The sequence below is a fragment of the Stegodyphus dumicola genome, chromosome X2 (assembly GCF_044657685.1).
Source record: "Stegodyphus dumicola isolate Sdum_Otavi_A_Nest chromosome X2, ASM4465768v1".
NCBI lineage: Eukaryota > Metazoa > Arthropoda > Arachnida > Araneae > Eresidae > Stegodyphus > Stegodyphus dumicola.
The window spans coordinates 179,286,629-179,314,314 of NC_140781.1; the positions used below are offsets into that span (position 1 = coordinate 179,286,629).

The following is a 27,686-nucleotide window of genomic DNA, read 5'->3' on the forward strand; positions in this document are numbered from 1 at the left end:
AATTCTCAACCTCATAAAGCAATAAAACACTGCGTAGTTTTGCTAAGATTACTGTTATGAAAATTTTTGGTCAAATAACGGGAGCATTTTCCTAATAAATCTAATAACAATTTTGTTACTTTAGCTGCTGATTTGACTGGAGATTCTGTGACAAGCATAAATCTCGTGAAATTGAATTGAAAGAAAATGACAGATTTTCAACTCCAGGTCAAAAAAAAAAAAAAAAAAAAGAGGGGGGGGGGCTCTGAAAGTCGATATCTAAACTCGAATCAAATGATATGATGAGTTAGCTTTAACAACAATACGAAGGAAAGTTCATGGTTTCTTTTCACAGAATGAAGTTCCAACAGTGTAAAAAGTGGCTAGGTCATAAATGATGAAGCTGATATGCCAGATATGTCCATTCACACAGTAGGACAAACAATGAATGATTTAGGATTTGCATACAGAAAACAAAAACGCCAGTCAGTTTTGATTGAACGTGGTGATACTGAATGTTGGAGACACAGATATCTTTGAGATATAAAGAATACTGTGAGCAGGGTAGGATAATTTACTGTACCGATGAAACCTAAGTAAATTCTGGGCATTTATAAAAAAAAATCGGCACACTACTACAATAAATAGTGCTAAAAAAGCCTTTATGTGTGGCCTTTTAACAGGTTTAGTTGCTCCCTCAGAAAAAGGTTCACGATGCATAGTTGTTCATACTGGTAATGAAGATGGATTTATTCCTGAAGTAGGCGATATAATTGAAGTTAAGAGAAAGCAAGATTATCACGGGGAAATGAATGCAGAATACAGTACAAAGTCTGTAATCCAGACTCGTCGGGACGTTGGCGATTCTGGATTAGGGGTTTTTCCGGATTATAGATCATCAATTTAAATCTGGTAAGATGGCATGCAGAAATTATACAATTAAAAATATGAAACCACACTTTATGAAATAAAGGGTATAAAAATTTACAAAGAAAAAAGCTTAATATTTATTTGTTTACTTTAGTAAACATTTCTTTCAATGCAAGTTGTTTAAGTTGCTTCATTTTTTGTGCTAATACTTTCTCTTTAATTCTATAAACAGATATAATTTCCTGTTCAGTTACTAAGTTCCACTGTTCAAGTCCTGTAATTGCTGTGCCAAGAATACCGACTAACTTGTCAATCGAAATTTTTTCATTTTTAATAACGTTCTCTGTTACTTTCTTCACTATCGGAAGTGCGCATGGGTGAATGCTTTACTGGCTTTATGCGCATGCATAAATGCTTTACACGCGTAAATGCATTACGTGAATGTGTAAGTTTGTGGCATTGAGGTCCAGATTATAGATATCATTCTGGATAATGGAAGTCCGGATTACGGACTTTGTACTGTATTATGAAAATTGGTTTGAAAAAAAATTACTGCCTAACCTACAACCGAACAGCGTAATTGCATTTGATAATGCGTCCTATCACAGCGTTTTGTCTGAAAACATTCCTTCTTCAAGTAAAAGGAAAGCAGACACTCAACTTTCGTTGACAGAGGAAAAAAAAAAAAAAAATTCCTTGCAAAGCTGATAGTTCTCATTTCTAAGGTTCTAAAACAATTTGAATTGCATCGTATCGATGCTATAGCTGCTGAAGACGGACATACTTTGCTCCGTTTACCAGCATATCATTGAGAACTGAACTCCTGTGGAGTAGTGTAAAAGGATATATAGCATCCAAAAACAGAATTTTTAGAAAGGATGAAATCCGTAAACTGATTGAGGAAGGGACTGATTTGTGACTCTTGTGCAAAGGACTGAATGAAGGCACATAATAGAAAAGAAAATATGGAAATTAGATTGTCTGGTGGAGAACACCGTTGAGTGCAGGCAATTTAATACTGATGGGTTGGATAGCTCAGACTCTTCAAACAATAACGGGATTGAATACCTCAACTAAAAAAAAAGGTATTTTCAAAACTGCAAATTAAAACTACAAGGGCCATTTTCAAGGCCTCAAATTTAGAAAAAGGCAGAACTAACAGTTATAAATATAACAGTTATAAAAATAACAGTTATAAATAACATTATAAATACAAGATAATATCCCTTAGAAAATATAATATGAAAGTGTATCATCAGTAGCCGTCTGGTTAAGATCACTGGTAGTTTGACATTGAACCCAAGCGAATGGTCTAGATTAATGGTTGTTTATTGTGGTTTTTCCCATGCGTGACGTGAACGTGAGACTGTTTTCTTTAGAAAGTTCTCCACGAATGCATCTCACTCCTTAGTCAGATAGTTCTTGTGTGCTTTGCAATATTCAAATTACCTTACCTAATTATAATTCAATGCAAGTATAATTCAATGCTAACCAAAACGGAAGTACTGAACAATTAAGTTAACTATGATTAAAGAGACAAGCAATATCTTCTTGGGGACTTTATAAGGGTAAAGGGCTTCTTTTATATAATACACTGAGAGACTCCCATGCAGTTCAGAGCTTACAGTCACAACAAACAAACTCGCTACACACTACCAGTGTTGCCGTCCAGACTGTATAGTGGTTAGGGAAGCCTACGACGGTACTGAAGGGCCCGGGTTTGAATCCTGGAAGACATTGATGTTTGTACATGTAAGTGTCGGTGCAGCATGGTGGCACTCTAAATATGCCGTGACCTGAAAGTCCTCTCATGTGGATTGGTGGAAGGGGAGAAAGGTTAGAGACCCCCTGGATTTCCTCCGGAGTACTCTTCTTCAAAATTGGGTGTGGAAAATAGAAGACCAGCCTCTCTTTGAAATAGGCTCTGGCAAACATTGTTCCATGTAATATGGACAAGACAACAACAACTACCAGTGTTTCATGGCTTAAGCAACTCTGTCATTAATATGCTTGATATGCACATGATTCCATCTAAGGAAAGGAATAGCCAGATTTTCCATATGATATGCTAGTTATTTTTAGTATTAATTTAGAAGAAAACTATTATTTTAAAATTTTCTATTCAGAACTAAATGAATTTTAGCAAAAACTAGATTTCCACTCTTCGTTTTTTCAGTACTATTTAGTGAAACATATCATAGAACCTAAGAATTTAATTCTATGACCTTTTACTCCTACTCAGGTGAGGCAGATTTGTTTAACTTTAGCTTAAAATTAGCTGAATATGGCAACTTTCCCTTACAGGTACTGGCCTTGCCCTTACAGAGGTTATAGTACTTACAACGAAGTCCATTAAGCAGTCAGGACTTAGAAATTAAAGTATGTTTATTAGAGTTTGATGTCTTATATACACTTTCAAAGCGAAAAGATTACAAATTTCTTTTTTTTTTTGCAAAAACTGATGCTAAGTCCTTAATACATGTATTATATATTAATATAATTATCTCTCTCTCTCTATATATATGTGTGTGTGTGTATATATATATATTACATTAATATAATCTCTCTGTCTCTATACATATTAAGATAATATAATTATCTTAATCTCTCTCTCTCTATATATAAAGATAATAAAATTATATAATCTCTCTCTCTATATATTAAAATAATGTAATTATCTTAATATATATATATATTAAAAATGTGTTTATATAAACTCACGTTTGTGAAAATTGCAACACCATGAAGGACTTACGCGAGTGAGCTGAAATTTTCAGGAAATGCAAAGTAGCGCATGATATGCAAATGATTAGAATTGCAAATCCGTAGCGCATGCGTATGCTGAGCAGCGCCCTCTGAACGGCTGATGGATCCGAATAAATAGACGGTTGTAGCGAGGCGTGTATGGTTATCGGTGGTTATCTGCTAGTGGTAAACGGTAACTCAATCTGTACTTATGCCTCGTCGACGAAAGAGAGCGAGATTTGAACAACTTACAGAGTTTGAACGAGGGAGAATCATCGGCCTTCGTGAAGCTGGATTGTCGTATCGTGCAGTAGCCTCTCGTGTGCAGCGCAACAGCAGCACAGTGATGCGCGTTTGGAAGCAGTGGACGGACGAGTGTCGGACAACTCGGAAATCCGGGAGTGGACCCCGAAATGTGACGTCAGCTCGCGATGATAGACACCTGGTTCGCATGGCGCGGACGGACCGTACAGCTTCCTCTAGACAATTGGAAGCACTGTGGTCAATAGCTACAGGTGTTTCATTGTGTGCTTCATCAATTCGTAGACGTCTGCTGCAGTGTGGACTGCGTGCACGGACTCCTTTATACAGGATCCCCCTAACGCACGACCATCGCCGCCTGCGCCTACAATGGGCCAATCAGCATAGAGACTGGCGTGCTGATTGGCAGCATGTCGTGTTTTCTGACGAATCCCGCTTTAATTTGTGGTACCATGATGGCCGCATTCGTGTCAGACGCTATGCCGGTGAACGCCACCTTCCGGAATGCATTATCGAACGCCACAGTGGACGAACACCCGGAGTTATGGTCTGGGGCGCCATAGCATATCATAGACGATCTCAATTGCTACGAATTGTGGGCAATCTGAACAGCAACCGGTATATCCGTGAAGTTCTACAGCCGAAGCTGTTCCCTTCCTTCAAAGCTTGCCAGGCGCTGTATTTCAACAGGACAATGCCCGCCCTCATACTGCTCGGATTGTTAAATCCTTCTTTGCAGCGCAGCAGGTACAGCTTCTTCCTTGGCCTGCGTGTTCCCCGGATATGTCGCCAATTGAACATGTGTGGGATGTCATTGGTCGGCGTCTTGCTCGTGATCCTCGTCCTGTTGCGTCTGCAGACGAACTTTGAGTACGCGTACAAACGATATGGAATGCTCTTCCTCAGTCAGACATTCAAACTTTGTTTGACTCCATGCCACGTCGTGTAGCAGTACTTATTGCGGCGCTTGGTGGCCACACAAAATACTGATTCTGATCTCTTGTTCTTGTTTGTTTGCTTTGAACATTTAATCATTTATTTGTACCACTACCACTCAACTGTGTATTAAAGTGCATTCAATTATGACGATTCCTTCTTGGTGTTGCAATTTTCACAAACGTGAGTGTATATATACACACACACACACATATACACACTTGTTTTTTTTTTTTTTTTTTTTCCTTTCTGAAATAAAATCATGTAATAGTTCACCTGTCTCAGTAAATGGCAAAATGTGGTTAACCCCTTCGAGCCGGGTAGCGAAAACGCGCGCTTATCGCAGAGGCTGGCAGTGTCTTCCGCGAGCGTCTCTCCAGGGCTGGGGCTTTTTTGCTACTAAGCCTAAATCCATGAAATTTCCGAAGTATCAATGCATTGTTTAATAATGCTCTATAGAGTATTTAAACGGCTTATGCTTTATATATATTTATATATATATATACTTTAATTACCTTATTTCTTGTTTAAATGCATATTTTACACATTTTATTTTAATTACTCACCATTTTATGACTTTTAACATTATACATCTGAAAACTAAATATATTACTTAAAATTCTCTTTTCGTATGAAAAATTTTAAAACAGGGATCTACACACAGTCCTACGTTACATTCCTTGAACTCGTAATAACTCATTTGGCGTTTTGGAGGATTTTTCCGGGAATGTGAACAAACGAAGCATCGTCGTCTCATTTTCTTATCAGTCTCTTCTTAACAAAGTTTTGGAAAATGTCTTTCAGTGAATCTTTCAGAATCAATATCAGAATATCAGAATTTCAGAATCAATATCTGAAAAATTTTGCATCATTTCTGCTATTTCATGCTCTGTTAAACATTTTCGATGCTTCGACATTGCAACGGTAAAAACAAAGAATTCACGTCTAACAAGATCTAATTATTTTCTAAAAACTGAACTGCAAACCGAAATACCCAATGCTTTAGAGCAATAGAGTAGTTAGTAGATAAGTGTGTTCGTTGCTGGCACGTATACGTGACAGTCGGCGTGAAGGGGTTAATAATAAAATGTTACACATTACTGTACCTGATTCCAAGACTTTAATCTCAGTATGTTAGGAGGAATGACTTATTTTTATCTTAAAAATAATATAATGAACTGCCTCCCAATTCCTTCTTATAGAGAGCACTATGATTATGAAGGATCTCCCATCGGTCAGTACATTCTTGAAAATTCACGTATTTAATAAGAAAATAACATAAAATTGCTGAACTAACCCTCCTCTGTGAATACTTACATAAAGAATATAATACAAAAATATCAATAGATTTTACTTTTTTTTAATGCACATTTGGAACTTTTTTCTAATTTCCTAGCATTGTATTTATCAAAATCTTGCCTAAAGTTGAGACTTTCATTTGGAAACACTGGTTATCAAGTAAAATGGACACTGTAATTAATGAAAAAGAAAGGAAATTTCAGTAGTGGGAAAAGCAAAACAATTTTATATGGAAAGGAATGTAGCATGATCTACCAAGCAAATTAGAACTGAAGCATGAAAAAAGGAAAGAAATTAAAATTTTGAAAATGTTGTGGTAAATGGTAATGGTAAATATTACGGCACACTACCTGGATGGATTATAAGCGTCAGACACACAATAGTTAAAAACAAGTTACAGTCAAATTCACACATTAATTGTACACAATCAAAAGTTTAAAACAAGAGCAGACTTATAAAGTAAAAAGAGGTACTAAAAATGATGAAAGTTAAGATGAAATAACTCATAAATTGGATAATTCTATAAAATGTGATGCATGTGTGAAATTATAAAATATAAGACACAATAAAACTGATAGCCCTAAACTCCACAGACACATCAAAAGAAAATCAAATTTAAGAACAAAAACCACTCTCCTTGAGGTCTGAAATAAATTAGCATTGGCCTCTTTCCCGATTATACGGTCAAGAGCCAAGTCAGAGTTATTAAAATACTTCAATCTAAGTGAGTTAAAACACGGACATTGAATTAAACTGTGACGTATTATCACAGTGGGAAGAAACAGATTTACTCTCGGCCTTCAAGAGGTAACTATGCGTGACAAGAGAGTGACTAATATGAAGACAGGTTAGAATTACATCCTCCCTTCGGTTTTCTATCGAGTCCCAGTGTTCAACTACAGGTTTCATGCTTTTAAGTTTATTATGGACCTAAGCATTCCATAGCAGCTGCTATTTCTCTAGGACATTTCCTTTGATAACCCTTTTAATATTTGTCACAGGAACATGCTGGCTGCACACAGGGCCATTGCTTGGCCATTGACTGCTCGCTTACTTTCCTAATATTGCCAACCCCAAATTTTAAAAAAAAGTTGAATGATTAATAAAATTTTTATTTCATACTCACAAAGTGTCTACATATGACAAATTGTATAAAAAGTACTTACAATGAATTAAATGAATTTAAAATATTTAGGCTTGGTATCATGAGAATTCAGCCGCCCCTGATTTTCGCCAACCGCATACTTTTATGTGCTGCATCCCTCTAGGAACGGCCCTGGCTGCACAGATCAACAGCAGATTTAACTGTGATATTTGTGAGCTCATTTCCTTTGATCCCAACATGACTGGGAACCCAGCAGTAACACGCAACGGTAAGCTTAGATTTAATTTTAGAACTTTGACAACTACAGGATTGGGAGTGCTGGAAAATGTTTCTAAAGCTTTGAATGCACTGTACGAGTCTGTATAAATTATGAACTTTTTCTGGCATAGCTTTGATATGTACAAAAGCACATAATATATAGCAGTCAGCTCAGATGTCAAGACTGAGCAAGTGTAATGCAAGCATCTGCCCTCCATATGGTCACCCATTACAAATGCTGCTCCAACATGGCAAGCTGTTTCTGACCCATTTGTACATATGGGAACATGACCACTATAATTCCTGTCTGTGCTCAAAGAAAAGTTCTTTATATACGATCTCGCAAGTGTTCCGCTTATTGTGATGGTGGAAAACATCAAGAAGCTTGATTCCCATGTCTTCGCATGGTGGGATTTTAACATGCTGTACTGCTTGGGTGGACACATCAAACATGGAATGCTCTTCAATCTAAGAGCGAGCTCTTAATGAAAAGCAAGCAGCACAGTGTTTCAAACAGAAAGTCACACACGTCATCAAGCAAACATAGCTTACAAGGATGGTCAGGCTGAGACAATATCTTAAAATACTGTAGAAGAGACAATTGCTCTTGTCTCAAATAGAGAGATTATTCGAAGCAGTACACATACAGACTCTGTACTGCACATGTTCTGAAGGCTGCAGAACTAATCCGTAGAGCCTGATGATGAACAGGATCTAGTTTTAGTAAAACAGAATGATGGGTTGATCCGTAAACTACTGAGCCATAATCTATTCTTGAACGGAACAGCACTTTATATATGTGAATCAGTGAGCTATGCTTTGCTCCCAAGGAGATGTTTGCCAAGACTTAAGCACTTTGTAACACTTCTTCCTCAAGTTTATTACATGTGGCATGAAGGTTAATTTTGAACTGATCATCACTACTAGAAAGTTCACTTCCCATACAACTGGAATTAATGATCCTTCAAGATGAAACTCAGGATGGAGATTTCTCTTTCTGCAAAAGTGCATGCAAACAGTCTTCTCTTTTGAAAATATAAAGCCCTGCTTATTTGACAATTTCCCAATTTTGTTGAGAGAGATTTGCAATTGTCTCTCTCTATATCTCATATCTGAACCTTGAGAGCTCATTTGGAGATAGTCAATACACAATGATCCCGAAACGGTAAGAGAAAGCTCATTCAAAACAGAGTTTATTCTTAAGATAAAAAGAATGACACTAAGCACAGTCTTTATGCACACCCTCTTCTTGATAGAAAGTATCTGAAAGTACAGGGCCAAATTTTACTTGAAATGTCCTAGTCTTCAAAAGGCTCTGTATAAAAACTGCCTGATTGCCATGAATGTCACTGGTGTAAATCTCACACAAAATGCCATATCTCCATGTCTTATTATAAGCTTTTTGGATGTAAAAAAATATTGAAACTAAGTGGTTCTTTTTGACAAAGACTTCACAGATGAAGGTTTCCAACAAGAGTAAGTTATCCACTGTTTTTCTTTCTTTACGGAAAACACTCTGATGTGAGACTACATTGTTTAGATGATACATTGTACTGAGATTGGAAGAGGTGAACAGCCTAATGGGAATTTTCTCTGTGCGAGGCAAGTAATGGGAGTTTTCTCTGAGAAAGAAATGCTGGTAAATAATTTTTGCCACTGGAAGTGGTCAAAAGTCTCACCAATAGTATTCGCAATTTCTTCTGCGTTGCTACTTTTCTTGCATTTGCTTTGCCTTTTTTAAAGGTTATTATGTTTGACAAAGTGGGGTATCTACGAAAAATTCCCCAAACCTTTCTCTGTTCCTTGAGGGGGTCTCAGCATTTGTTATTCCACCACAGTTTTGAATATTTTGGTAGCTTATTTGATGACTTTGGTGTAGAGATTTCAGCTACTTGAATAATTTTGTTAATAACAGCCTGTTCTTCATATATTAACACATTATTCACCAACTGTTATGTTACTGTGGCATTTGCGTTAAAGATAGCCCAGTTGGCACGATCAAATACAGTCAAAAGTCTTTAATCCGGACGTGATGTACATTATATGTTTACGCATGCATGTTTAATGTACAGCGGATAGAGCTGGAGCAAACCGCATGTATTCGTTACTAAGTAACGGGTACATCAGTTGACTCGAAGTACCGATTCAGTACTCACAAATTCATTACTCGCATCTGTCGTACGATGCGGCTTATTCAAATACGGATGATGCGGTTTCTATGCGAATACGAATAATGCGGTCGCTGTTCGAATACGAATGATACGATTGCATCACAATGCGTTCATATTTTTCATTGATAATTTTGAATTTTTTTGGCCATCGGGCAAACTCTTGTTTACATTATGTGTTTTAGTTGAAATGTTATTGATTGATGATGAGATTTTTATTTTATTAAGAAGATGAGCAATTTTTATAGCGTGAAGCGTTATTTTGTATTTGCTTTTTACATTAAGATTTATGTTTGTAATTTGAAAATTTAGATGATTATTGATTTTTTTTTTCTTGAGCGTGCCATGGTAAGGTTTTATTGATTTGAAATATTTATATACTGCACTTAGGTATTGTTTATATAAGAATATGCAGGTTAATATAGGTTCTTTACTTCCTTGTACGAAATAAAAAATCAGGAAGTATTGTAATCGAGAAAACTTTTGGGTATTATATTTCAACGGAAACATCCATTTTTTACGATTACGGAATCCATGTGAATTATTTTTTTGGGTGACGTCTGTATGTGCGAACACAATGAAGGACACTTTTTTTTTTTTTTTTCCAAAAACGGATTGTTAAATGTAATCCCATTTGCTCTAAGCTGATACTTATGACTAATGATTATGACTCTAAGTTGATACTTGAAAGGGATTTTTTCGTGATGTGTAAGTATGTATGTATGCATTTCGCATAACTGAAAAACGACTAGTTGTAGAATGTTGAAATTTTGTATATGGGACCATTATAACATCTAGATGTGCACCTCCCTTTTATTGCAATCGGTAATACTACCAAACGTAAATATGTATATATATATTTTAAATAAATTATAATTAAATGTAAAGTACATATATATATGCCCTTATAATCAAATGTAAAATACACACACACATATATATATATATAAATATAAAATAAAAGCCAAGTAAGGCGAAAATAAAAGCCTTGGCTTTTATTTTATTTAATTATCATCAAGTAAGTTACTTAGCTTTTATTTTCGTAATCGTTGGTTGTAGTCAGGACTTAATTTTTAAAATTAGAAGTGCTGGAGCTCTATGGAAGGCCATCAGTAAAGATGAATAAATAAATAAATAAAAATAAAAAATAAATAAAATAACTATTACAATAATAAAATAATTAGCAACTAGAATATTAAATTATTATTATTATAATTCAATAAAAATTTAAAGACAAATGAAAATTTAATTAATTCTTAAATTAATGACGAATAACTAAGTAATGAAATAAAATACCAGACATCGTCTTGTTTGGGGGCTGTGGCTGAAAGTCCAATTTAAGAACTAAGCCGAGCATTAGCTAAATTTAGGCTTTTGATGAGCAAATAATGTACTGTTTACCAGAGTATGGATAGAAAATTGGTTATATAGCACATTCTTCTAAAACGACGATTCGTCGCTGCCTTCCACCACCAATTCCCTTTTTTTTCGGTTTCGGTTAATTCGCTTACGGCAAAGCATACTAGGGCTGTTGCCTACGGGGAGGGATGCCTTCGTGGAGGACTGGCTTATCTGCCACTTACACATGGGGAAAACCACGAAAACGCCTGTGCAGCCAGCCGTTAGCCGGGAATTGAACCTCGGACCGAACTATTAGTGTTCAGCAACTACCGCTCGAGCTCTGGTGGGCTCTTTTTTCGTTTCATTCGTTGTTTGAAAAACAGGTGTTCACTTTACGATAAAGCAAGCACCTGTTTACTTCAATTAAAATGGGTTAGACGATATGATTCTTAATACTTTAATCTTAGCTTTTGATTTCTAATATTGATTAATTATTTTCTGTAGACAAAGTATTCTGATTAGAATAATGGATTTCAAACATGTTCAAAAGGAGTGCATATAATTTGGTTTTTATAACATAGGGCCCATTTTATTAGTTTCACATATTTCTAAAGCAATTGAATCATAGTATCGCTGTTTTGAAAAAAAGTAAAAATGTGACAAATGCATAATGAACATTAATATACATGCTTTATTAGAAGTAGTCAGCCTTTTTAACCCTTTGCGACACGCATATTTAAAATATATTTTAATCTTAAAAAAAAGCCTTAGAATAAGTCAGATGGACTTACTTGAGTGCCTTTAAGGCTTGAAAAAAATTCTGTGCTTTTATTTTTTACGGGGAAGGTGGGATACTGTTTGTCCCACCATGCAACTAGCACATATCTTATAGCATATTGGTGTATAGTAGGAAAACAAAAATCATATGTGGAATGAATAAACAAAATAAAGCGTGCATTCTAAAATATTCATAATAAACACGCTAAAATGCATTTTGTACTTATTGCATATATGCATGACTTGTAAAATTTTGCATATGCACATTTTGCATATATATATTTAATATTTTAAAATTTTTAGGAACAAAAGAAAATATTTTCTTGAATATTATTTTAAGATTAAAATTTGATACTCGTACATATGATACTAAATAAAATATTAAAATTGGCACTTGATTCAAAAACATTTATATATTAAAGTCATTTTTCATGAAACTTTGAAAAACATGTTGTTTCATTTAAGCATAGAGGCACTTCACATGTTTCACAGATACAAAATGTTCGTCGTTCTTCTTTCGATGTGCTGCAATATGCACATCTTCTCCTGCTCGTTCTCTTTGGCGTGTGACTTACATTTTTTAGTCTCTTTTCTGGTTGTACTAACGTATTTTTAGTTTTTATTTGAACTGGGGATTTCAGTTTTCTTTTCAGCTCTTTCTTGCCTGCAAGTGCCATTAGACCTTCTATAACTGAGAGAAGAAAATCTTTCATTGTTTTTACATCATGATCGGGTTCGCGAACAAACTTGAATAAATGCGTTTACTATACTCGCATCTAAAAAGTAAAAAAGAAAAATCATGTGCCACCATTTCTTGCTTTTGCGGTCTATTTCATATAGTCCTTTCAGTTGATCAATCAGTCGACATATCCCATATTCTTATTGTATGAAATAATGCTGTTTGGGCACAGTACTTTTTTTGTCTTTCCATCTCGTTCTTTTCTATTAATTTCTTTCATTTCAGTTGCCTTTTCCAAGCAAGACAGGATAGAAACGGATCTTTTATCCTTTTATTTTATGCAATAAATTGAATCATCGCTAACTGAAAAGTCTATATATATTTTCTTGACATAAATTTCTCTTTTAAATTTTTGGGTAGATACTTCCGATTCCTATTTACAGTGCCACATGCATAGATGGGTCTGTGTCTTTAAAAAGCGAAACAAATTATAACTCCTTCCCTTTCTTCTTCAGCAATAACTTCAATCTCAGTTATTCTCTCCTGGATTTCAATTTCATCTGAATCAGAACTGACATCTGAAGCATTTGAATCGCAATCGGATGGCAATTCATCAAAAAGATCCAAAGCTTCCGTAGTTGTTAATTTTTTCTAGACATTTTAGCACACACATTTATCACAACATTTTATCACAACGGATGTAAAAGCGCGCGCAATCACGAAAAAAGTAGTTGCAAAAAAGAAAAGAAAAAGTAATCATGAGTGCTGCCATCTATTGAGCAGAAATTCAAGTGTGTGATGGGACAAATTTTAACCCACTTATTTCAACTGCAAAATTAATGTTATAAAATATTGAATCCAATTAAGATTTTTGAAAATAAAATACCTTTCAGTATTAAAAAGAATCATACATATCATAAATTGTATACCAAAATTTTTAAAATATTGAAAAATGCGAGATACATGGATATCATTCTTGTGATCCTATTTTGAATATTTTTTGCTTATAAACTTAAGCTCTGGTATAGTAGTAACATCTACTGAGAAAAATAATAACTAAAATAAGTTATTTTTAAAAGATTAAAAAATTTCTAACGGAAATTCCTAACTAAGAAAATTAATATTAATTAGGTGGGACATATATTGACCCACCATGCCGCAAAGGGTTAAACATGACCATCTATGCTTTTAGAGAATTTTGGAGCTCTGTGCATTTGCTCTGGCATCTTAAAAAAGTAATGTTCAATAATCAATGTATGTTTATGTTCTCAAAAATACAGGTATCTTTCAGAAAGCGACCTCTTAGAAGTAGTCAATAAATGATTCAGTATAGTTATTTTTTTTCTAATAGATAATAGAATTAGTTTATTTTAATGTCAATTTAAAAATGGCTGCTTGTACTAAGAGCAATAAGAATCTAATTTTTCTTTCGCAATTAGCTGTTATGCCAGCAGAATTGTTTTCTGTATAATCTTTATCGTGTATAATTGAAATATTTAGCTACACATTCAACAAATGTAAGACAAATCATTTAAAAAATTAAAATTTGAGACATTTAATAATAATTTTTTGTTATACATAGTATTAATGAATGATGAATTTATATTATATTATATATAAATCAAAATTTAAACGCTTATTCCTTTATAATAAATTGAAGAAAAGCTATAAAGTGAATTAATTTTTAAAAACAAAACGAAAATTTTAACAAAAAAATTTATCATATACCTAGAATCTAAAAATGATGAATACTGAATTTTACGACTCATATAATAATAAATGCATATTCATATTGTAACAGAAATTTTGTTAGAAGTCTAGCATATGTATAGTTATTTGTAATCTTTTAAAACTGTTGTAACATGATGCATATTTATCATTATCGTGAACCAAAACAGTATGCTTTACATCCTTACAAATATATGTGATAGATTTTAACATTTATTTCTGCAAATACTTAAGTTTCCTAAAGACACGAAAGCAACTTAAGCAGATTTTTGTTGCATTAAGCAGACTTAAGTCTTCAGTTCTCTGTTAGCTAGTGTCACATAATTTCGGATTTTATGAGCCTTCCAGAATTATTAGCAAAATAGTAGAAATGTCTTTACAAAGTGTTTTTGAAAGCAAACAGCAGATGTACACTGAGCAGTGATCAACAGATGTATTTCTTAAATGATTCGGTTTAGTTGATTATGAAAAAGCACACTGGGGCTATGTGCCTTAGAGGAAGAATGCCTTCCTAGAGGACTTTCTTAAGAAAACTGGCTCGCATGGTACATGGTAAGCTGGCTTGTAAGCTGGTACGTGGAAAAAAACCACAAAAGCGCCCATGAAGCCAGCCCGTTCGCCTGAGATCGAACTCAGGTCGGAACTACCAGTGTTCAGCAATTTTACTGCTCAACCGCTGGTGGGCCATTTCTTAAATGAATAAAGCTATACTCATAATATTATGAAATAATGCATTGAAATATTTAGTGCTTCACTATTATCTCTAATAAAGTAACATAAAAATTTTCTTACCTTTTATTAGATTTCTAAATTTCTTTCAGTTCTTTCTTAATTCGTACTTAACCTATACATGTGCAAATGTGTTTATCAATCATATTGTTAAGTGTAAAAAGCAAGTTGACATTTATCATATAGCATTCCTTGTTTCAACAAGGAATTTTTGGAAAGGGGATGAATTGGGAAGAATTCACCCTTTCGTCATTAGCAGTTCTGATGAACGAAATAACGAATAACGGGCAAATAACGAAATCTAATCTTTAATGCGGTCTCCCAGTTTCTTTATTTGTATCTGCGAAAGTTTTACTGTCATTATGAAAAGTAAAATTTGATATGGATACCACATGACTTCCTTCTACGACTATTTAAATTATGTTTATTTTTGCTGCACTTCGTTTAAACTTATTTCCTCAAATTATTCTAACTTAATTAAGCGATACCCAAAGGCAAGTTGCAAATGGCATCAAACACTGCAAATTTTGAAATTAAATTTCCCGGTAAATCTCTGTCTACCGGACTCAAACTTCTTGTATTTTTATTTTTTCATAACGAGTATAAAACTTTGCCAGATATAAATATAGGAACCAGAAGACAACATTAAAAGTTACTCGTAGATTTCATAATTTGTCCAAAATTAATTCTTTTTAAAATTTGACATTGACAAAACATGAATATTTTCGTCATTTAAAATACTTCTGTATTTTTGTTGCACCGTATTTAAACTTGCTTCTTCGAGTTATTGACATTAAATTACATTAAATCCATTATCTATTAGAAAATAATTATAGCAAATCATCTAATTACGACATCTCTAAGAGGTCACTTTCTAAGAGATCTGTATTTTTGAGAACATAAACAAACACTGGTAGTGAACATCACCTTTTTAAGACCACCACATGTAAAATCCTCTAAAAAGCATGAATGGTTGCATGTAAAGAGGACCGGAACCATTACTTTTAATAAAGAATGTAACATTAATCTTAACCCCTTAACTGCCGCGGGCGTATATATACGCCTTACTCAGCCGATGCGTTAACTGCCCCATATACGTCCTTCCAAACTGCTATCATTTGCTTTGCGCTGCTACACCTAAAATTATTCGCAAAGTTAACGCATCGGCTGCGCATCTGGGGCAGTTAACGCATCGGCTGAGCAAGGCGTATATATACGCCCGCAGCAGTTAAGGGGTTAATTATACATGTTTTTGGTATGTGTGCCAAAATAGTGATACCGTGGTTCTGTTGCTTTAGAAATGTGTGAAATTAAAAAAATGGATACTATATAACAAAAATGTTATTATATTCAGATACAACACCTTTTGAACACGTCTGAAATTCATTCTTCTGTTCAGCATAATTTGTCTGCATAAAATATTAAATAGTATCAGAAATTAAAAGCTAAGTCGAAGTAGAAGCAGTCATCTCTTCTAAACAATTTTAATTGAAGTAAACAGACCTTCGCCTTATCATAAAGTAAACACCTATTTTTCAAACAGCGGATGAAACGGGAAAGAGGGAATTGGTGGGGGAAGGCAGCGAACGAAATGACACTTTTTCGAGCTGGGATGAAATGAGAAAGGACGAAAAGGTACTAAGCCAATAAGACAAGGTCTGGTATTTTACTTTATAATTTAACTATTCATCATAAATTTAAGAATTATTTTAATTTTTATTTGTCTTTACATTTTTATTAAATTTTACTTATAAGTATTTTATATTTCAGTTGCTAATTATTATGTTAATTTAATTATTCATTATTTTAATCACTATTTTTTATTATTTTAATTATTAAGTTTTTAATAAGTAATTTTTTGTTATTTTAATTACTAATTAATGTTATTATTGTAATAATTATTTCATTTCTTTCTTTATTTTTTATTTTATTTTTTCCTATTTTCCTGACGGCCGTTTGTAGGCACTTCTGACTTTAGAAACTAAGCCCTGACAGCAACAGAAAATTAAATAATTAATCATATCCTGAGCACGACAAAAGGTGATTTATTTCTACCCAAAAATACAACACAAACCCCTATCGCATAGACCGTATCCCTACGGCCGTGTATACCAATAAAATAGGCTCAGGATACAGATACTGATCAATTTTACTGAAAGTAACGAGTAACGATATGATAGTAACGAGTACTGGTTCACCGAGTAACAAATACATACGGGTACACAATTTCTCGTTACTTCTACAGCACTAATAACGGACGGTATAAGCTAAGCTAAAATTATCTAATTATCTATTTCAGTTAATGTTGCAGATTGCGTTGTTCTTCGAATTGGATCCGGCTTATTATTTTTTGCTGACTGTTAGAGCAATTTTATAAAAGTAAGCTTGAACTTTGGATTATGTCAAAAAGAATTTCTCATTCTGGAGCTGCCAAAGGATCTACAAAGCGAAAGCATGTTTCGATGTGCATCAAACAAAAAGTGGAATTGCTGCAATAAATGGATAAAGGTATATCCTTTGTTTCTCTAACCATTCCAAAATCTGTTTATCATTTTCACGTTGCTCTGCGGGGGGGGGGACGACACGGGGCGCAATGAACTGGAAGTTGATCTGTCAACACTATTCTTATCTTCAGGGCAGATGTTTTTATTTTATTCCACTTATGATTCCTTATTAAATGTAGTATTTCATTCTCTGTCTTTGATATGATTTAAATCAAATTCCTCGTCATTATAAATATCACAAATACACATCAAATAGTTTTCTGGTTGCAATTTTCTAATTTCGACTATACGTAATGTATGCTTTTTGCATGTGCGCGTTGAAAGAAATGTTTAATAAAGTAAACAAATAAATATTAAGCATTTTTTAAAATTTTGATACCTTTTAGATCATAATTGCTCTTTATTTCATAAATTACGGTTTCATATTTTTAATTTTATAATTTCTGCATGCCATCTTACTATATTTAAATTGATGATCTATAATCCGGGAAAAACCCTAATCCGGAATCGGCGAAGTCCCGACGAGTCCAGATTAAAGACTTTTGACTGTATATGTTTTTCTAGTTGTTCAAGAGGAGAGTTAGTTTCTCTTGTTAGAGACAAGAAGATGGGAAAATGATCACTATTAAAGGGATGATTTCTCACACTGAATATAAGAAGAGGCAAGAGGGTTGGTGAACAAATGGCAAGATCAAACATATGGAATGTTCTCGTTGGCTGGTGGAAGTAGGTTTGCTCATCATTATTAACGAGGCAAAGAAAATGATCATTTATCATTTGCTCTATCTGTTGCCCACATGAGTTGGTCTCACGATTTCTCCACATAGGACTATGACCGTTTAAATCTCCCAAAAATAGCAAAAGGGCAGGCAGCTGCTCTATGAGGTCAGCTATCTGTTGCTGATCTATGTGTTCACTGGGTGGCAAGTAGAGAGAGCATACAGTCATTAGTATTCTTATATTTATTTGAAGTGCTGTAGCTTGGAGGGGTGTTGTCAGTGGGATTATGTTAGATGGGTAATTAAGTGAGAATAAAAGAGCTACACCTCCAGAGGTTCCATTATTACTGACGTATACCTTCCTTCCTATACAGTATCCTTGCAATTTCATTGAACTTTCAGGTCTTGTGAGTGTTTCCTGTATTGTCAAGCATACTGGATGATGGATGTTGATCAGTTCTTTGATGTTTTCAAGACAGTAGTGGAAGCCACAACAGTTCCAGGAAATTAGAATGGCCATCAAGAATGCTTATTTTTCCAGTGCTCTTTCTTAGACTTGCAGGGAAATAGATGCTCTGGAACATTTAATCCCTCTTCCACTTCCATCCCGTCTTCTTTTTCTTTCCACTCAGGGAAACAGTGAGAGAATGCTGCGTGTTCACCCTTGCAGTTAATGCATAATGGCTGAGCTGTACAATTATCACTGTCATGGTTTTCCCCAGAGCACTGGGTACACGTGGGACTACCAGGACAGGACATTTTAATGTGACCAAAACGCTATCATCGAAAGCATCACATAGGGTTAGGAATATAAGGTCTCATTCACAGGACAATCTAAATAAACAGTTTTAATGCTAGTAGGCAGATTAGGCGTGTTGAAGGTAAGGAAAATGTGTCTAGTGTTAATCAATTGACCCTCCTTACGCATCTTGATCCGCCTAGCTCTCCACACATTTTGAGATGCAAGTTCCTGCACGAATTACTCTTCTGAAATAGACAAAAGATCAGTTTCAGAGATAATACCATGGTAACTATTTAAGGTCTTGTGCGCAGACACAGATATATCTACTTGTCCTATTTTAGTAAGCAAATTGTATAGATGAAATGGTTTCGATAAGAATATCTCCAGATTGTAAACATTTCATATTTTTTGGTTCACCAACACTAGCTGTTATTTATTTATATACTAGAAATGGAGACATTTTTTCAGCTCACCAGAAGAGTTGCTAATTACTACAAAGTGTGGTATGTTGGGTAATTTGTTCTTTCCAGGGATACTAGATATTTGTATAATATTAAGTGTTGCGATACATGATATTTCCGCCTTTGAATTCAGTTTTTCACATGTGCACGCATAACGGAGGGAACTAATAAGAAAAGATTACGTAAGTTTTCCCCATGCACTCGATGAGTTATGATGTAATCTATGTTTTTTGTTAGTTTTGCTTATGAATGTCTTAGAGAATAGATATTTAGTTTTGATATTTGTTATAATGTTTTGTAAAACTTGTGCACAGATTAAAGATAATGGAAAACTGATCCTGTACTCCTGATATTTTGTGATGTATCAACATTTCCCTCGAATACTTTGGAAGTAACACTCTGAAACAACCGACATACCCAATGATTTCAGGTAAGTGCTACTTTACTTACCTCCTATTTGAATGCTTTCAATATATATTAATATTGACTGGGGACACAATATTAATTGGCATCCCATAGTGAGACACTAATTGTTTTATTACTAGAATTGCAATTTAAGTGTTATGGATTAGTTAAAAAAGTTAAGAACACCTCTTAGAAACGCATTTACATGTATAGCTAATGGTTTTGAGAACAATGTTGACAGGAGGGAAAAAATATTGAAGAGAATGAAATTTTATTTGCCCAGTTAGAAGAAAAGTGGAGTGAACTTAATCTTAAAAGGAACTACAAGATCATCTTCTAAAAGATGAAAAGTGTTCTTAAGCGGAATTTGATAAAGAATATGAAGGTTTTAGTTTGTATAAAGAGCGATTTGTCACATTAAAGACAAAAGTGCACAAAGTTTTAACAAATGTTAAAATCGAAACTGATTCTCAAGTAGTTAATGATTCATCAAAACGGAAGTTTAAGCTTCCTAAAATAAAATTAAAGTTGTTCGGCGGTGATATCAAAGAATGGTTGTCATTTTGGGCACAATTTGAGAAAATACATAACGGTACTGAAATCACAAATGAGGATAAATATCAGTATTTATTACAAGCTACTCTAAAGGGTTCAACGACATGAGAACATTTTGAATCATTTCTGCCACAGCTGATAGTTATGAAAACGTAATACAATGTTTAAAGGCAAGATTTGGCCGAACTAACATGTTAATCGAAGTGTATATTAGAGAAGTACTTTTGTTGATGATGACACCATCGGTAAAACTCCTAAAATGCTTCTTTTTAAATTGTAAAATAAGATTGAAACTTATTTAAGGTCTTTAAATATGTTAGGTGTTTCCAGTGCAAATTATTCTTCCATTTTGTATCCGTTGATTGAATCTTGTTTGCCTGTTGACATATTGAGATTTTGGGAAAGAAATTTGAATTCCCTATCTCTAACATCTAAAGACGAAACTGTTGATAAGTTAGATAACCTGATGAAATTTTTATGTCACGAGATTGAAAGAGAAGAGAAAGTACATCTAGCAGGTACCAGATTTAACTGTGAAACCGAAATCAAAAGCAAAACTATTTCACCCACGTCAGCACGATGGGAAAGATTTACTCTGACAGCTGCAGAGTTATGTAATTCTTCGGAAATTAAAAAAAAAACTTGTGTATTTTGTAACAAGGCACATTCAAGTAGCCAGTGTAGGTATGCAGATAATTTGCCTTATAGAGAAAAGGCAGATATTATTAAAAAAGAACGCATGTTTTAGATGCTTAGCAGTAAGAAAACATATTTCTCAATTTTGTAAAATGAAAGTACCACCCTGTGAGATTTGCGGTAAGGATCATTTTAAATTAATGTGCACTGAAAAAAGTAATCCCAAAAATTTGAACCGATCGCTTAAGGTTGAGTGGAAACAAACCAAAAGGAAGAACTCTGCTGTATTCAACAAAACAGCTACTAGTAAAATTCTCTTGCAAACACTTATTTTTTGTCTTAGAAATAAGAATAAAACGAAATAATACATAAGGGGTACTAATTGACTCAGGCAGCAATAAATCTTACTTATCAAATTTCGTAATAACAGAAATGGGATATGAGTGGATTTATTTGGCAGTATATAGAAACGAGATATTTGATTTGTCTTAGTAACTTTTCCGAAATTATCGATGTAATTTCAAGGTGTTAAATCAACAACAAATTCGTTCCGTAATTCCAAAAATACCACATGGGAAATTTATCAGTGAAATTAAGAAATACAAAATTTTCCTGTCTGATTTGAATAATGAAAATCTGTTGTTTCAATTCTCTCCTGACAAGATTCATGGAGTTGTGGGGGCTGATGTCGCAGGTAAACTGTAAACTGGAAACATAAAACAATTAGACTCAGGTCTAGTTTTGATGGAAATGCAGCTTGGATGGACACTAATGGGTAAGGCTAAGATGATCAAAACTTCAGATAGCACAAATAGCGTTATGTTGCTACATGTAAACGAGGCAAAAATTTCAGACTTATGGTGACTTGATACACTTAGAATTTTGAACCCTGGAGAGAAGGGAAGTCGACAAGAGCTTGAGATGGCAATTGAAGAACCCAATGATCCAGGTAAGTGCTGTTTTACTTACCTCCTATTTGAATGCTTTCAGCATATATTAATATTGACTTGGGAAACAATATTAAGATTTGCATTGGTTCTTACTTTTTTAGAGGGGTATTATCTCATTTTTCCATTTTAAAAGAAGATAAAAGATTTGTACCCGGCAGCCCCACCTACCACCAATTAGGGGATGCAGATTCCTGTGGCAGGGTTAACAGGGTCTATACGCAAACTGGAGCCCCACAGTCAGTTTTCCCAAAAGTAGGAACTTCCGAAAGCATATCTCCAAGACACTGACCCAAAGTACAAGTGACCAACCGATTGACGCTAGTGGGGGACAGCTAAATGCCTCCCATTTCAATCTGAGGCAGAGGGCAAAGCAGTGTATTGGGGATAGTAACTCGCCCCTCAACTACCAGGATCTTCCTTTACAGCCTTATGGGTCACAACGCACGGCAAACACGTAGGTGGCTTCCTCTCCATGAGAAACTAAAAACAAAGGAAAGTCATAGCTTCTCATTTTGAGCCCCAACCTCCGAAAAGGAAAAACACAATAGTAGGAGAAATGAAAATAGCAAAGACAAAGTGAGATGAGAAGGGAAAAAAAAAAAAAAAAAACATTAGGGGTCCAGGATCGTGACCCCTGTCTCACCAAGAGGGTGATATTTTGAAGGGCTAGGGTACCTTGGGATTGCTAAACCCATACTCACAAAACATGAGCCCCTGATGGGTGAAAGCATTGTGAGGAGCTAGATTAGAAAACTAATATCATTAACTAAAGAAGAAAATTACTGTTAATGTGAAAAAGTTCAAATAACCCCAATTCGCTAAATAAAGAAGCTTTATAGATACTTTTCGTAGTCAAAATGTAAATAAGTGTCCTACTGTGATTTTAAATCAAGCTTTTCTTTACCTCTCCTTTCCAAAATATGATTCAAGTTCCCTGATGATAAATTTCAATGCTTTTTCAGTTTGACCAATATGCTAAATTACACAAGAATTAAAAACAGAGATGGTATCTTTAACAATTAACAATAAACGTTACTGATAGGTGAAAAAAATTAATTAAAGATTGAACTTTTGGAGAATTTATGCAATTCCGTAATTGACAAATTAAATAGGTGTTGGATACACATAGAAAAATTTTACTAAAATATTTTTGCATGTTTTTGTGTAAATGTATCAGTTGTCAGCTACATGTGTTGTCTACTAAATATGTGTTGTCTAAATATGTGTCAACATGTGTTGTCTACTAAATATGTGAGTCAAACCAACTGTTGGCTAAATGTTGAGGACTAAATGTCCATGCTGGCTTAATGTCCTGTCGGCTAAATGCCCTAGTCAGCTAAATATCCATGTCGGCTAAACATCAGTCTGTGTTGATTTAATGATGTTGTTTCCAAGTTACAGGGTGAGAATGCTATCAACTTTCCTGCTGCAGTTACTTCAGACACTGAAGCAGAACTAAGTTAGGTCTTACACTCTCTAACCAAACAGGAAGTTGACTTTTAAAAAATTTAATTCAATTTCTTATTTTACTTTATTTTTAAAGCTTGTATATTACACAACCAAAATTAAGTATAAATAAAACTTTAATTTTAAATGGAACTTATGTAGCACTTCTTTTCAGTGCGTAAGTATTGAAAATGCCATCTTAAGATTATTTATGCCTTCCTCTGATTGACTGTTTTTGCTTTTTCCATCTGTGTAATTAAAAATTTCCTACCACTAAATCTAACAAGATGACTTCTACTTTACAAAAGAAAAATATGTGTAATTATTTTACTTCTGGATATCAATCAGATAATATACCGGATTTCATGTTTCAACTAGAATAATTAGAAAACAGCTTTTATTCAACATTAAATTAAGAAACATTAAATTTTCTTTTTTCTTTTTTTTTTTTTTTAAATTCCCCAATTTCATAGCACCCTTTCATGCTTCACCTTATGGAACTTTAGCAAGTATTAACTGTAATTTAGTTTATCTTTCTCTAGGACTAATTTTCAGCTACTACTTAACAGTAACAACAATAAAATTCATTTGAGTGATAACACAAATAAAAACTAACTTGTATATTTTAACAGAAAAGACAGAAATCACCCAGAGGAAATTGCATATGACATGAACTACAAACAAACACTGGGAAAAAAATGTTTTCAAACTTAGTCAATTTATTACTTTTCCTGATGTAAAATTTTTAAAACTACATGAAATTAAAATTTTTGCAAATTATTTGCGCCATCTTTTTAAATTAAAATATTTATTATATATGTAATACAGTCAAATACCAAAAATCCGCCGAGCTGAAATCCGCCAACTCCTGAAATCCGCGTTGCCTCTCAAAATATACATATTTTTATAGGTTCCGGAATCTGCAACATTGAGTACGAAATATTGAAGAAAAAAATACTTACCGAATAATGACATCCTAATTACCAAATAATAATGAATCATAACGGAAATAACAAATTATTGACATCATGATAAAAGTTTCTTCCTCTCTAATCTGCATCAAGGTAAAAAAGCCGACGATTCACTCAACTCTTCTTTCAAGTTCACGATTCATGTTGTATTTTCTGAGCTTTGTTATTTCATGAGATTACTTGGTGCTCCCTTCTTTTTTTATACAGATATTTTGTGGATAAATTAAGAATATTTTAAATTTCAGCCCTTTTTAATACAATTACAGTTAAGAAACGCACTCATGATTTTACTTCTTGCAACGTAGAAAAACGTAATCGTTGCATTGATCGTAATGCAAAAAGTGCAAATTCTGCAAAAGATGGAAGCAGGTTCTACTCCTCGGTTTATAGCAGAATTGTACGGAATTGCGATACGATTGTGTATGATATACGGAAAAATAAAGAAAAGCTGTTGAAATTTTACAGCAACAGTGATTCTAACACTGGAATCCGAAACCGGAAATCTTTGCATGAGGTGAAATCAGCAAACCTCGATGCTGTGTGCATATAATAATACAATGAATAATATAATCAATTTATATATGTAATAATAATTTAATGCATATAATAAGTTATTGCAATAATATAATAATTTAATTAAATGTATCTAATATGTCTTATTTATTTTGCACTTTTAGTCTGAATATTATGATTTATCTTTTCTGTCCTGAAATCCACAAAATCCTAAAATCCGCACAACCTCTGGTCCCAAGCTCTGCAGATTTCTGGACTTCTACTGTATTTATTTTATAAGAGACAGTTTTAAGAATTTTGATTATAAATTCAACTTTAAAAATGTAGGGAAATACATAAATTCATTAGATGTATGAAAATATTCCAAGTGTAATAGAGAAATGCAGGAAAAAACACAGCCAGAAAAATTCCTCTCACAGATGAAATATACTAAAAATTAATGTTAGCCAAGTCTTAAAAAAAATCAAAATATTCAGTAAGCAAATCTTTTATCAAATGAAATTGAAACAATTTTCTTTCTGCATTTTTTCTATGTCTAATTATTATTCTTTTTTGATTCAGCAGTGTCGGCAAAGTGATAAGTACATTATAAACTGTGATTTATGACCATTATTAGTGCTATGGTAATATAAAAGCTACATACTTGAATTTTTTTCACATTGTTTTAACAATGACTGTAATAAAACATTACAAGTATAAATAAATAACTTTACACATAATAAATCATATAATTAGTAAAATATTTCAAAAATGTTAATTACTATATAATTTATTCTGTGCAAAATTTTAATGTAAACCCATAAACTATTAAAAATGTAAGAAAGTACAAATCACATCAGATGAAAAAAGTTTTGTTTTCGATACTCACAGTCAGAAATTAAGAAGAATTTATTCTGTAAAAACAACAAATGAAAACCCCTATAACATACCTCTGATGAAAGATGCAAAATTTCAACATTTTTACTCTTCTTGGCATAAATTTGGCACTGAAGTTGCTCTAGTAAATCAGCTATATGACTTTCAGCAAAATGAAAACCTTTGAACAGAAAGTGAAATAGAAAATTTACTCATATATTTAGACATGTACATGAAATAAAAATCCTTTTTACTTTTATCACAATAAATACTGAAAGAAAGGTCAGAAGACAAATAATGGTAATAAAAGCAAATTATCTTCTCTTTTCTGAAAAAATTTCCTTACTTTCCGGAAAGTTCAAAGTTGCTCAGTATACTGCGCATCTCTGAAATTTGATAACAAACTGACAAACATTTCTGAAACTTGAAATTTAACTGCAAAATTCAATAATAGCAGGGAAAGGGAGAATTTGCATTCTTCAAAATAATCTGCTGTAACATGTACAACATTACTCATTCAAGCTTATCACCACATTTCTCAGTAATAACATTCTGAATGTTTTTCCACTATACCTGAAATATGACAACATTATTTATATAATTAGGTCAGGCTTGGCCACATACTCTGAAAATGTAAAATTTTCACCCTCATACACTCTCTTTATCCACATATTACAAAAGAAATTATTTAAGGTATACTGAAAGCCTTATAATATACATATGATAAGCACTATATTCACTCCATTCATTTTTGAAAAAGCATGTTTTTATTTTTGCAAATAAGTAAAACATGCATCGGTTAGCTTTTAATCTTTGTACTACTATGCCCCCTTGCCCCGAATTTGCGATAGTCAGAAAGGTCTTGAATTTTTGCAAAAGTTAAGCTTTTCTTAGCAGAAAGCCATCCACAGCAATTCCCTCCTCCCCCCAAAAATCTAACTAAAGCATGTCTGAGGAATCAAGGTAACTGGCACAAAATTTAAGGAGACAGATAGTGTTACTGTCATTTATTTTTGTAAAATTAAGGAGACTGAATCTTAGCATAGCAGAATTCAGTTTGGGACTACTGAGAATTTATTTCACATTTAAACATAAAACAACTAAAAAAATAACATAAACTAACATAAACAACTAAAAAATTGAATAAAAATTTTATTTTTTAATACATAGTTAACTTTCTCCTAACCTCATACTGTTCTATAATATTATATCATCATCATATATTGAATGTTTAATATTTTGTTACAGATTGGAACCTTATATCTAATCTCTGAAAATGATTTTAACAATTTTTGATGCATATTTGAATAGTCTACAAATTCACACCATTATAATAATAGTAAGAGTTCATTTAATTGTAAAGAGCTTAGTTAAGAGGTTATGATATATATAAAAGAATAAATTTATTAAAGAATCATCAAACATGATCAAGAAATAATTAAAATAGTAAGAAAAACAAATGTTATAATTATGCCATGAGAATAATAAAATGAAAACTGCGGAAGCTAATTTATAAGCCAGCATAAAAACTTAAACTAACCGTGGCCTTTTTGAGCTTTGGCAGTCCTCTGAAATCTGGAGAAATGCTCCTTTAATAAATTTAAACTGTCCTGGTTTATTTTATCTTGCAATGATGTATCTCCAAACCTAAGACATATACATACATAAAAATCTTGCAACTTAATGAACTTGACATTTCGTTATCACATAATGAGATACATATATTTAATTAGTATACTGATAACTATAAAATTATAATGACTGCAACGGAAATGTGTGCATATAAAAGTATTCTTTACGAAATTCATCTATGCATGAAATATTTGCAGGAAGTTAATAATTTCACATAATTTATCAAAAAAGCAGATTATATTTCTGAAAGACATTAGAATGAACATGATTTTATTACATTAATGTCCATTAATACTACTAGACAAGCCTCGAGCACATAGAAAATACCATTGCATGTACTACCTTTCTTCACTGTCAGTGAATTATTAAATCATTGGTGTTTTATACATTTTGCATAGCAATAAAAAATTTTGAACTAATGC

The 27,686-nt window shown here is 33.3% G+C and overlaps 1 protein-coding gene across 3 annotated transcripts in view; it reads right to left on the bottom strand.

Moving 5' to 3' along the window:
• Positions 1-27,686, bottom strand: part of LOC118188074 (inositol polyphosphate-4-phosphatase type I A) — a 210,204-nt gene that overhangs the window by 14,550 nt on the left and 167,968 nt on the right. For all 3 annotated transcript variants that reach the window (XM_085809794.1, XM_085809792.1, XM_085809793.1), the window contains exons 22-23: positions 27,173-27,279; positions 25,707-25,813 (exon numbers count right to left, since the gene is read on the bottom strand). In XM_085809794.1, coding sequence (XP_085665920.1) covers positions 25,707-25,813; positions 27,173-27,279 — 214 coding nt within the window. The remainder of the gene's footprint in view (positions 1-25,706; positions 25,814-27,172; positions 27,280-27,686) is intronic.